Genomic DNA, 13,028 nt, shown 5'->3' on the forward strand with positions numbered 1-13,028 from the left:
TTGGATATGGAAGGATTCATAAAAATGCACCTCTCCTCTATTCTCCTTAAATATATATATGAATCAATGAACATCATTTAATCAAAAGGTAAGTCAGAGTTAAGCACTTAAGAATGAGAAAACTGTGGTATAGAAGAACTGGCAGTGAAAATCTAAATCAGCCAAGTATGGAGCTAAGTTTAAATATTAGCTGTAAATATGATTCAAAGGCAAATAGCAAAAGCAAAAAGTCATTCTTAAAAGGTGAGAGATAGTACATCAAATGATTTGATGTCAACAAATTGGGCCTTAAATTCCAGGTTATCTTCACAAAAAGCAAGGAGAAAGAAGTAAAAAAGTGTTTCAGATTGCTTTTCCTACCTAGCAGGAAGTTGAAAAATGTTTTTTACTTTTATTTTTGGTCACTAAAAATACATAGTAACAACATTTCATAAAAATTTAAAAGAAAACCACTATAAAAACATAAACGGTCTGGGAAGGGCAAAAGTAAGTGAACAGTGTCCAGTGTCAATCCCTGTCAATGAATTCCGTTCTCTGCCTTTCCTAATATGGGGCAAGAACATAGACTTATTCTTGCCTTCAAGGAGCTACAGTATGAGAGAGAGAGAGACGGAAACACATGACTAAAATTCAGCCTGATACGAGAGCTTTTCAAAGATGTAAGTATAAAATTCTTCTTCTATGAGGACCTAAAATCCATGGTGGGACAGGAGTGAGTTGGGATGGAGGGAAGTTGAGAAAGGCTTCCCTTCGTAACACTTAGGATGCTTAAATTATTTATTTGTCTATCTTCCCTACCAGCCTGCAAGCGCCATAAGGGCAAGGGACCTTGTCTTACTCAATGAATGGGTGGATGGATGGATGGATGGATGGATGGACGGACTTTTAGTTAATTAGACCCTTGCCTTGCTCAAATCACATTTCTCCAAGAGGTTCTAATTAATGCTACTTCTAAGGAAGTAAAGTCCACCCTCTCAAAAGATGTCTTTCTATAGATCATTCACCTTCTATACCCCAGCAGAAAATTATCTAATCATGCCTCAGAGGCCTGAAGGAAGTGATATTCCAGCCTAAAGGCCTACCTCGCCATCAGGAGTGCCTGCCCTGGGGATCAGAGAGGCCAAGGCAGTGTATTATTCTTCGTGACTTACAGTGCTAAAACAAGAGAGCAAAAATGCATCTTTGATCATGTTATTTCTTTCTTCCCAATTTGATTTAGAGCCCAGAAAGCTGATCTGTGGTATAAATGATATATCAGGTCAGGACGTAGTTTGTGGGGAGAAGGCAGGCCTGACAGTCAGGTTGTATACCAATAATCCACTAACAGTCCTGCTGTTATCTCTGTTGGCATTTTTTTCCCTCGCCCTCCCCAGAGGGAAAAAATATGAAGACATTTTCTGGTGGGGGTGCAGGGCGAAGGAAGAGCTGGGAATGTCGTCATTTGGACTACTGGCCTAGTAAACCAGCACTAGGCTTTTAGTTCTCAGAGCACAGTTGTCATGGCAACACCAGAGTCAAGGAGCAGGCCACCTTTTCAGCCATTCTCTGGAGTACAAAGTCCTTGTTCAGCTTTGCACAAGCTGGGGAAAAAACACACCCAGCCAGATAGATACAGACACGGACAGGCAGAACTGACATACATAGACAAGTTTTTTAAATCTCATAGCAAGAGGCAAGTTCCTTCCCACAGCTTTTAATGATCCAGTCCACTGAAGCCTTATTTGTCCTTTTTTTCCTCCACCTTCCGACTGTGGAAATAGGAGATAGTCCAAGACAACAAAGAACAGCCATCCAGTCTTCAAGGGGCTGTCACAAGGCCTCAACGTGCAGGTCCGCACGTTCTTGAAACAGCTCCTTGGAACCGACAGCTGCGGTTCACTGCTTAGTGTGAAAGTTACACCTTGCCCCGAAGGCTGTTAGGAGGACTGGACCTGGACATGTGTGGTGGAGCATCTTAGTGGCTTCCTCGCTTGCAGTTGTCAGACCTGCTGTTGAACTGAACCAGCCTGCCCTTCCACAGGAATCCAGGCCCAGTACACCCAAGCAGCAAAGAATCTATGCAGAAGCTCTAAGGAGACCCCCCTCTGAGGGTCGGCCTCTAGCAGTCCCTTCTCTGGTCACCTCAGGGCACAAACTACGGTGTGACCTACAGAGGGTGGGCTCAGATGCCACCGGCCCGCTCTTTCACAGCCATATAAGAAGGTAAGTACCAGGAGGTTTAGCAACTCGTCCAAAGACACAGCCAGAGCCTGGATTGGATCCAAGATTCCCAGAGACTGAGTAGATAATAAGGAACGCAGCAATTGCTTACGACACAGGGAACACAAAAGTGAGCAGGAGACCAAATTACAAGCTGAAAACTGGACACTGAGAACTATTGGAATCTAATGAGATTATTTTCAGAGTAATAATATAATAAATATTACCCATAAGTTACCACAGTGGACCTAGACTGCACCAGCGCTTTCCTGGATGCTTCCCACACATTACTTCTCTGTGACAAGGACTGTTACTACCGTTGAACAGATGCAGAAACTGAGGCTGGAAAAATAGAAGTCCCTTGCCCAAGGCTACGCAGATCCTGAGAGGAAATGTCAAGATTTTCCCAAGTCTTTCTGCGCTCAAAGCCTGAGTCTCAACTTGTTATGATACCGACTTCCACCAAAAAGAGGGGCCAGGGGCTGAATGTCTTCGTTTATTTTAGATTCCCATACATTCAGACCCTAAACTCCAAAGAAGGACATAAAGTGAAGCCAAACAGCATAAAACTCTCTAAGACACATATTTTCATGAATTGAACGTAGGCTGCTTGGGGTTACATGTGGGTGGTAGAGACATTTTCTGGACCGGGCTTGGGGTTGTATGTGGGGGTACCATGAAATCAACACCAAGACTCTCTTTGCGTCTTTTTCTGACATTTAACATGGAGCCAGAATTCTCCTAATAGGCCAGGCCAACCCAATGGGGCCTGTTTTTTCTAAACTTTAAAATCCGAAGGATTTATTAAAGTTGGTCAGACATGGGCACTGCATCCCAGGGGCTCATTTGAACACCTGGCAGGACGGATTCCAGAAGGTCTAATTAGCTAGGGAAGGGAGAAAAAGACCCAACATTCCCCTGCAGTGGGAATCCCAGAAGCCTCTACCTCCTTCTCTCACCCCCGACCCCTGGCTTGCTCACCAGCTGGAAGAGAAATAACACAGGCCTTTCAGACCAACAAGAAAGTCATCCTTCCCTTGTGCTGCCTCCAAGGCCAAGGACCACAGTACTAGCTTTAGAGTTGGGAGGACCTCAGTTTGGTTTCCAGCCTGGAACCTAACTCCTGCTGTGTGATATAAAGCCATTGTTCTCCTTTTCACATCATCGTGTCATTGGATTTGATTAAAGTGATGGACCCCCTGGGGCCACTCCAGAGCACCAGCCATCCAACGCACGAAGCTCTACATGGCAGCCCTGCTAAACCTACACAGCAGTCGAGGCATGAAGTTCGCCCACAGAGCTCCCTCCTTCCCAGATCTCCCTTCTGGCACAGCTCATGCACCCACTGTGTGCCAGACACTATGCCTGGCACGTGGGATAGAGAGACAACTAAGGTTCTTGCTGCCCAGACACTTCCATGTGAGTAAGAGCGGCACAGACAGGTAGACGCAATTGCAATGAGGCACGAGGCAGCTAATGCGAGAAATATGTGGAGGGAACAGAAGCAGTACGGATGAGTCAGAAACTAATGATCTCATCCCGTCAAGGAAGACTTTCAGCGAAGCTGATACACAAACTAAGTTTTGAAGGATGAATAGGAGTTCAGCAGTGACAATGACACAGACGGCAAAGAGAAGAAAACATGCAACAGCACAGGAGCAGAGAATAGAGGGGCCTCTGGCCCTTTAAGGAATCTGGCTGCTCATCTGTTATATGACCAGCAGGGCTCAAAAATGCAGGAATAGTCACTGACTCTGATAGCTGCACTAACAGCCGGTCTCTTCAACATCTTGCTTGTATCTCCATGGGTCTCTGACCCCTGTGGCTCAGGTCTTCTGCTTCTAATTCTGGCCTCTAGCCCCCTGGCCCTAATGACATGTTATGGATATACTTGCCTGACATTTGGGACATGATCCATGCAACTATACATGAGAGACATTCCTCCCTCCATCCTGATCCACGATACACTACAGGCCAGATCAGCCCAGCCTGCCCAGCAAGGAACCAACACATACAAGGCTCTGCAAGGTTTCCCGATAGAACTAGAAGGAAAAATAAAAGTGGGCAGTATCAAGACCCATCTGATTCCTGCTAAAGGGCCTGGATTTCATCCTGCAGACATGGGGAGCCATTTAAGGGCCTGATGAAGGGGACGGGCAGATTCTGATTTGCCTTTCCCAGGGTTACATTGGAGGTGACCGAGTGGATGTACTACTGGAGGGAGAGAGACTGGGAACAAGGGGAAAATGGCATGGGAGGGTGTTGCAATAGTCCAAACAAGGAGAGAAAGCCAGGCTTCCCTGCCACTCACTGCTGGTACCCTCAATCAGGACCTCCCTGGAGGGAGGAGCAGGACAGACCTGGGGTCCCTTTTACTCATCCTTGTGGTTATACAGCCTTCCATATTTGAAGGTTAATACCTGCTCCATCATCATCATTTTCCTCTTCCTGCTCCCCTTCCCTCTTCTTCTCCCTCCTTCTCCTCTTTCCTCCTCCTCCTCCTCCTCTCCCTTCTTCTTCTGTCTCTCCCCCCACCCCTCCCCATCTCCCTTTGCTGCTTCTCTTCCTTCTCTCCTCCTTCTCTCCCCCTCCCTCCTACTCTCCTTCTCCCCCTCTTTCTCTGTCTTCTTGGAACACCCTGAAGCAACAAGCCTTGCCTCCTGCCTCTAGCTCAAGCCTTTCTGATAAGAAAAAAGTAAAACAGAAAAGCAAGCCAGACGTATAAAAAAATAACTGAAGCACAATCAGCATGGGTCTGTGATAGGGAGTTAAAATGCAGGAGAGTACCACTGCCCTCACGACCTGAAAACAGGCACATTCGGGCTTCCATTGTGACCACCCCCTTGCCCAGCACTATTGCCAGCGAATAGCCCCAGGTCACAGCAACCTGTTTACAGACATCTAGAATTCCCAGGCACATTTAGGACAAGCGACTCTGGATGTTTCCAAGTGGGCAGCAAAGTCTTCTCTAAGAGAAGCCGTTCCTTCAGATCTATTTATGCCGATGTAAACACTTGCCAAGGAAGCAAGGCATGTGGGCATGCGCCGGCCCCGCTGGCCCTGGGGTTGCTGCAAAAGGCAACTGGAAAGTCACATGTCATAACAGTGGAAAGTACATATGCAACTATTCTTAGCCCTGGAATGTATACACTGTCTCCCTGCCCAGCAGTTCTTCCACAAAGCTCTAGAAAACTGTGAAAGTGCCTTTAGCATAAACAAATCCAGAACTCCCCCAGGACGAATCATTTGCCAACTGAAGGCAGGGCCTGGGCTTATGGTTTCACTTGGAGCCAGAGGTGGGAACTCCGGAGGGACCGGAGGGACCAGGCACCGGTGGCTATCACTGCAGCAAAACAAGGTAAATGCCTCTAACACTTCATTCTTCTGCAGGTAGACTTCCAGGTGCCATGTAATAAACTCTGCTTTCTATTTACCCCAGCTTTAAAAGAAAACCCTAAAGAATTTGCAAAGTCATGTTTAAAAAGAATTGCAAAGTTTCATTTTCATCCCTTGTTTCTGTCTAGTTACCCCGGGGCCACACCCCCAGAATGACAACTTGGGGGAATGACTAACACCCAGGAAGATGCTCAGATGAGTTTTCGAAATAACAGATAGGCTGCGAATCTGGTGAAAGGCTCACAGACTTTTCTGCTGGTCAAATGCATGGACTGTCATTTTGCTTCAGGCTAGCATTTGAGCCCCTGACAATCCGTGACTCTGAATAATCTCCATTGTTTTTGTTTGCTTGTTTTTTCTCAGATTATATGAAGGTGTTATTTGCCTGTTCCCTTTCAGAGTAACCAAAACCGAAAAGAGAGGTGTCAGCTGTGAGGTCTGGAGTGTCGGCGGCCTCCCTTCCCAACCTTCACGCTGAGATATTCCTGGCAAACCCAAAAGCATCTCGGTGAGTGGACAGAGATGCTCTAAGCCTCGGAGCTGCCACAGCCAAGCCCTCCAGCACATGCTTCCCCTTGGGACTTCTCCCCCTCTTCGCACGATGGATGAGCAGTCCCCAGATGGGCTGCTCTTCAAAGACCACGACTTCTCCTCTGACCTGCTGAGGCAGCTCAATGGCTTAAGACAAAACAGAATCCTGACTGATGTGACCATCTGTGTTGGGCCCTGGGAGGTCCCCTGCCACCGAAACGTGCTGGCCTGCAGCAGCCCCTACTTCCGGGCCATGTTCTGCAGCCACTTCCGAGAGAGGGGCGAGCCCAAAGTGCAGCTGAGGGGCATCGGCTGCGCGACCCTGAACCAGCTCATCCTGTACGTGTACACGGGGGAGGTGCGCATCGCCACGGAAAACGTCCTGCCCTTGATGGAGGCGGCCTCCATGCTGCAGTACCCCAAGCTGTTCGAGGCCTGCTCCTCCTTCCTGCAGCGCCAGCTGAGCCCCAGCAACTGCCTGGGCATGATCAGGCTCTCGGAGACCTTAAGTTGCGAGACCCTCAAGAAGACGGCCAGGGAGGTGGCCCTGACGCGCTTCCCAGAGGTGGCCGCGTCGGCTGACCTGAAGGAGCTCTGCGCCTTGGAACTGCGAGATTACCTGGGGGATGACGGGCTCTGCGGGGAGGAGGAGAAGGTGTTTGAGGCCTTCATGGCCTGGGTCAAGCACGACCTCCAGGCCCGGAAGCGGTACGTGCAGGAGCTGTTCAAGCTCGTGAGGCTCCCGTACGTCCACCCGGCCTTCTTCCACCACTTCATCGCCAACGAGGCCCTCCTGCAGTCCTCGCCCTCGTGCCAGATCATCCTGGAGACGGCCAAGAGGCACATGTTTTCTTCGTACGGCACCACCAGTGTCCCAGACCTGCAACCTCCCTGGCACGTGCCTCCGAGAAACTCTTACCAAGATTTCCTCATCCTCTTGGGTGGAAGGAAGGACAACCAGCAGACCACCAGGGACGTTCTGCTCTACAGCAGACAGAGCGGCCAGTGGCAGAGCCTTGCCAAGCTCCCTGCCCGGCTCTACAAGGCCTCGGCCGTCGCCTTGCACCGCAGCATCTATGTGCTGGGAGGCATGGCTGTTGGCGCGGAGACAAGTGTCCCCAGTCACCACGTCTATGTCTTCTCCCTGAAACTCAATCAGTGGAGGCTGGGACAGCCCATGCTGGTGGCCCGCTACTCCCATAGAAGCACTGCCCATAAGAACTTCATCTTCTCCATTGGGGGGATTGGAGAAGGGCAGGAGGTCATGAGCTCCATGGAGAGATATGACAGCATCTGCAATGTCTGGGAGAGTATGGCCAGCATGCCGGTGGGGGTTCTGCACCCCGCAGTCGCTGTGAAAGACCAAAGACTCTACCTCTTTGGGGGAGAGGACATCATGCAGAACCCTGTGCGCCTTATCCAGGTAAATGGCTGGTCCTTCTCAACATGTAAGTGCATGAGTGTGTGCCCACACACACATTCACATGCACAAACACACCCCCACATACACATACAGAAATACACATGTGTGGGTGCGCACATACATGTATGCATGCGTGTGCACGTGCATGCGGGCTCATATATAGGCACACATACACACTTGGCATCTGCAGGGAAAAAAGAAGAAGGAAATGAGGAAAGAAGGGGAAGGAAGGGAGGAAGGAAGGAAGTTTTATTTCAACAAGATTTTATCCATTTATGAGATACAATCCCTGTCCACAAAGAGTTTATCTTTATCTGAGAAAAAAGTAGTGTACCTAAAAGTTCAAGCTAGAACACACTGAACATGACATAGTGAAGTCCTACAGGAATTTGGTGGGAGATTTTAACCCAAATTAGTAAGGCTTTAAAGAAGATTCCTAAGCATTGGTCCACAGTCTCTTTCCAAATCCTCAAACATGACCTCAGATCTTCTGGACTGAAATCTCTTTGTGTGGGGTCCTGACATTTACAAAAGTCTCCAGGAGTTGCAGCCAGGTTGGGGAACCCTTGCCTCAAAGGATAGGTAGAGGCTAACTTCACTCACAAGCTGTCTGAGAGGTGTCCTTAATAAAGACCAAAATTTCAGAATATTAAGAGTTTCCCAACATTATGCAAGTTCTAGCAATGTCTGCAGTTCACCTAACGATAGGAAAAACCTGAATTACCAGCCGATCTTGAAAGACAATCAAGAGGCCCCAGAGCTTTACTTGTTTATTTATGAGAGTGACATTGAGTCCCCACCACTGCGGAGGCCTGAGGACACAGGCTCAGGCAGTAACCTGTCCTTACCCTACGAGAGCTATCAGCCCATTGCAACTCAGATGCTGACCAGGGGGTGCTTAACCGGCACGGGATCAGGAACTTTGGAGGGAGCTCCGTCTGTGAGGTTGGTTTAAGTGGACTTCAGCAGAGAGGCAGAGGCGAGGAGGGAGGGGAGGGTGCCAAGTCAAAGAGGATGAGGGGTGTGGCATGGACAGAGCTGGGCGGGAGCAGCTCTGAGCAGAGGAATCTGCCATCTGCAGCAAGAGGCAGATGGTCTGCTGAGAGGTGGTCATGTTCCTGGGTAAGGGGGAAGCTGGCACAAAGGCCCTGAAACAGAAAGGGGGCACAGCCCATGGCCTGGTGGGACTCAAAGCATGACAATGTCACCGCCACACAGACCTACCAAGAGGAGAAAGGAGGTGTGCACTGCAGGGCTGGGGTGGGGTCAGTCCCCACATAATATCCATGAGTCCCCTTCCCAAGCGAGCCCCTCCCCTCAGACTGCTGCCTCTGAGCCCCTCCTAGAGAAGTTCTGGAACAGTCTTGGGCAATGGCTGTTTGTGGTGATGATGCTGGTCTGGCAGGGCTTTCTAGGCCTTGTCAAGGGATGGGGTTTTAGCCTCAGGGGAGCAGGGTGGGTGAAGTAATCAAATTTGCATTCTTAGAAGTTACCTCTGGACACCTGGTGGGAGGCGATTGTGAAGGGGCCTGAGTGGACAGAAGCAAGAGAATTGGGGCCTCTCTAGAGGTCCAGGCAAGGGATGATGGTGTCCTGAGCTAAGTGGACGCCCCTGGAGATGGAGAGAAATAACAGACTCCAACTGAATTTGTTTCTTGTGTTTATCTTGCCTTCACTTCTCCCGGCCACATTTTCGGCTCCCCTCCAGGCTCGGCCACACAGCACAGATGTAATGAAGTGCTTCTATGTCAAGCTGGATCCCCTCCCTCTTTTTTAAAACTATTTTTTCAAAATGAGGTCAACAAATATGCTGATGATTTCACATTGCAAAATTACCGACTTCCTAAGAGTAAATACAAAGCTCCAAAGAGCTTTTAAGTTGGCTTTTCAAGAAATTCGTAGTGTAATCAAATAAGGCCCTTGCAAAACCACTAACTGTGAGTGCTCCATTTGCACTCCATAGAGGAGGAGGAGAAAAGGGTAAATACATCAGCTTTTCTGAGGTATTTAGCATGAGTTTTGAAATGGAAATTTTCCTCATTTAGATGGAGTTTAAGAGGAATGCTTGGGGTTACTTGATGGAGAGGAGGAGGCTGGATCTTCGGGCACAGGTTCAGAGATTTCATCGTGGGCTGGTTCCCCAGCACGCATTCCTTTAAGAACTATACCGTAGTGGGGTTACTGTGTGAATCACGTGACTCCGTGGGCCTTTCTTCCTGGCCTTCTTTCTACCTCCATTCCTGAATGGCATTAAGTCAATTCTTCACCATAACATTTCCTCCCCTGGTCAGAGACCATCCTTTGATATCCTCACCCTGGCCTCTCTGAGGTATTATGAAGACTATGAGCAAACGTTTAATCTATTTTTGAAAACGTACACAAGTCTGATAGAGAACAGAAGACCAGGAGGTAATAATTACACAAGTAAAATGCAACCAACGTGTGCTTTTCCTCCAAGAGTTCCATTTTCCACAGGGTGTCACCTATTTTCAGATAAAACCACGTGGCTTGACAGCCACTGTGGCCATCCCTGTCTCTAGCACTTGGCCTCGTCTATGCTTCACCGACTTAAAGAACTGACAGAGACCTCAAGAGGTCTCCAGTCTCAAAGCCTCCAACAAGAAAGGCCACACCTACACGGCTGCAGGTGAGCGTGGAGGTTAAGAACATGGATTCTGGGCTCAATCAGACCAGCTCTTCCACTCACTCTAGTTGGGTGACTTAGAACATGTCACCTAACCTCTCTGAGCCGCAATGCCTAATCTGAAAAACTGGGGCAAGCGATGGTACCTACTTCACAGGATGGTTGTGAAGATCAAATCTGATAAAAATAATTTTAAAAACAGGCCCTTAATATGATGGCAATTATATTTTATACAGAAAGAATGGCCAGTGAAGAATACTGTGCCATTTTCCTCAGCAAATGAATGTTTTTGTCCCTTCTTTTCTGATATAAAGTCCATCCTGTATCTCTTGTGCTAAATTTTGCCAGTAATGAACTAATTTGCATTTGATAGCTGAACTTCCAAATGTGAGAATGAACAGGAAAACATGTTCATGTGATTTGCTGCTCTCTGCTCTTTCGTCCTTTCCTCATGCTTCTTTTTTTCTGCGGGTCTACTGACTTTCAGGCATGAACTGTCCAAGAGCCCTCCTCACTTAGCCCCAAATTTATTCTTGGCTCTAAGACCCTCTCAGCTACACTTGGAACGTTTAGGAATTTAAACATGAGCCAGAAATAAAAATAATTGAATAAGCATTGTTTTCAAGGATATCCAAGTGACTATTTCTCATTAAAAGAAAAAATGGTTGCCAGCAAGGTAAGCAAATTCATGCCCCGGTGCATAACCCCGGGTCCATCCTATGAAAGCAGAGCCATTGATGTCATGGGGTCCCTTGAAGACAAATTTCTTGTAATATTCTTCTGTCTGATATTTAAATATATTTGTTTTGTTTTGTTAAATTATTTATTTATTTGTATGTTTTTTTGTTTATTTTTAGAGAGAGGAGAAAGGAGAAAGAGAGGGAGAGAAACATCGCTGAGTGGTTGCCTCTCACTTGCGCCCCCAACTGGGGACCTGACGTGCAACCTAGTCATGTGCCCTGATTGGGAATTGAACCAGCGACACTTGGCTCACAGGCCGACACTTATATTTGTTTATTGATAGCAAAAATTGTGGTAGGAGGTGAAAAGAAGAAAAATAACCCTTTTAATTACTACTTCTACCTTTTAAAATATATATCACTTTAAAATACAGCACCATGATTCTATTCTCTCTCTCAGGTTTATCACATTGCCAGAAACACGTGGTTCAAGATGGAGACAAGAATGATCAAGAACGTGTGCGCCCCCGCGGTGGTGCTTGGGGAGCGGATTGTCATCGTGGGAGGTGAGTTTGAACAGAAGATCTCCAGGCTGGGCACAAACTTGGCGTCTCCCGTGGAAAAAGGGTCACTAATAGACAGACGTTGTTCTACAAGACTGTCTTTGTAAAATCACATCCCTCTGGCTAAGGAGAGTGTGACAACTTGACAAAGTTCCTTTCTCATCCAGAAGTTTCTCCCTGTCTTGTTCTGCAAACAGGAATGAAATACTATGTATTTCACAGAGTTGTTGTGATAATAAAACATGCTCACATACTGGAAGCATTTAGCACAATCCCAGACACATGGCAAATACTCAAAAAAACATTTGCTCTTGTTAACATTAGCTACCAATGGATCACTTCTCTGTAATCCCGGTACAGTGTCATGGTTAAGAGAAGTGGTTTGGGGCTCAGAGAGCTCTGGGTTCACGTCCTGACTTTGCCACTCCGTATACTCTTTGGCAAGTTATTACTCTAGTTGTGCCTCAGTTTGCTCATCTCTAAAATGGGGGTCCTCAAAGGACCCACCCGGTAGGGCTGTTGTGGGAACCCACTTCTGAGTTCCCAAATGTTCCTTCTTCGGCTCACTGTAGCTCTTGGATGGGCACGTGAGAGAGGTGAAGGAGGCAGTGAGGCTGAGAATACACAGGAATCTAGAGGCTGCTCCCAGTCGGAAACTGGCTTCTGTGCCGCCTTACCTTGGGGTTAAGCATAAAGGGGCCAAACCCCATCTCTGCCACACACTAGACATTGGGCAGGGACCAAAACATCCCATGCTTTGGTTCAGATTATAGCCTCAGTTTTAGGCAATGGCAGAAATCAGACACGTCTCCAGACTGCTGACCTTGCCGATATGCCCCTTGGCTTTCAGGTTACACAAGGAGGATTCTAGCTTATGACCCTCAGTCCAACAAATTCGTCAAGTGTGCGGACATGAGAGACCGGAGGATGCACCACGGGGCCGCGGTGATGGGCAACAAACTCTACGTGACAGGCGGGCGGCGGCTGACCACGGACTGCAACATCGAGGACTCGGCCTCTTTCGACTGCTACGACCCCGAGACAGACACCTGGACATCCCAGGGACAGCTGCCTCACAAACTCTTTGACCATGCTTGCCTCGCCCTCCAGTGCATTCCCTGCACTTCTGCCTTGCGATGAGGTCAACCAGAAACCAAGACAATCATCTGTCTTAGCTGAGATGCTCTTGTTACAAGAGACAGAACCAAACTCCAAAAAGCTAAACCCTAAAAGGGTACAGGGCGAGCTCACAGGACCGAAAGTTCCAGAGTCTGGGGGCCTAGGATCAAGCATATTGTTTGTTGGCAAAACACTCTCTCTCTCTCTCTCTCTCTCTCTCTCTCTCTCTCTCTCTCTCCCTCTCTCTCTCTCTCTCTCTCTCTCTCTCTCTCTCTCTCTCTCTCTCTCCCCCCCCCTTCCCTCCCTCCCTCTCTGGCTTTATTCTACAAACAAGCATCTTTACCCACACAGTGTGAGGACAATGGCAACCGATCAATGCAGACTTACATTTTCTAGCTTTGCATCTTCAGGAGTTTTACCATTACTATATAATAAGCCTTTAAAAACCTCCCATGCTGATTGGCCCTTTTTGA

At 47.9% G+C, this 13,028-nt stretch overlaps 1 protein-coding gene across 2 annotated transcripts; it reads left to right on the forward strand.

Annotated features, from left to right (window-relative positions):
* Positions 1-5,336: 5,336 nt before the first annotated feature.
* KLHL38 (kelch like family member 38) lies at positions 5,337-12,782 on the forward strand. Of its 2 annotated transcripts, none has more exons than XM_090282735.1 (4): positions 5,337-5,557; positions 5,959-7,549; positions 11,334-11,439; positions 12,287-12,782. In XM_090282735.1, the coding sequence occupies exons 2-4, from the start codon at positions 6,161-6,163 to the stop codon at positions 12,574-12,576; spliced, it is 1,785 nt and encodes a 594-aa protein (XP_090138861.1). In that variant the 5' UTR covers positions 5,337-5,557; positions 5,959-6,160; the 3' UTR covers positions 12,577-12,782. The 2 variants fall into 2 exon arrangements, with proteins under 2 accessions (XP_090138861.1, XP_090138862.1); XM_090282736.1 differs by having other exon boundaries at positions 5,959-7,574; positions 12,287-12,378.
* Positions 12,783-13,028: the final 246 nt, after the last annotated feature.

The sequence above is a fragment of the Furipterus horrens genome, unplaced genomic scaffold (genome assembly GCF_987537825.1).
Source record: "Furipterus horrens unplaced genomic scaffold, mFurHor1.1.pri manual_scaffold_7, whole genome shotgun sequence".
NCBI classification, from domain to species: Eukaryota; Metazoa; Chordata; class Mammalia; order Chiroptera; family Furipteridae; genus Furipterus; species Furipterus horrens.

Coding starts and splice junctions, on each gene's coding strand:
- KLHL38 (XM_090282735.1), top strand. CDS start 6,161: ATGCTTCCCCTTGGGACTTCTCCCCCTCTTCGCACGATGGATGAGCAG. Junction 7,550..11,333: donor ACCCTGTGCGCCTTATCCAG/GTAAATGGCTGG, acceptor TCTCTCTCTCAG/GTTTATCACATTGCCAGAAA. Junction 11,440..12,286: donor GCGGATTGTCATCGTGGGAG/GTGAGTTTGAAC, acceptor CTTGGCTTTCAG/GTTACACAAGGAGGATTCTA.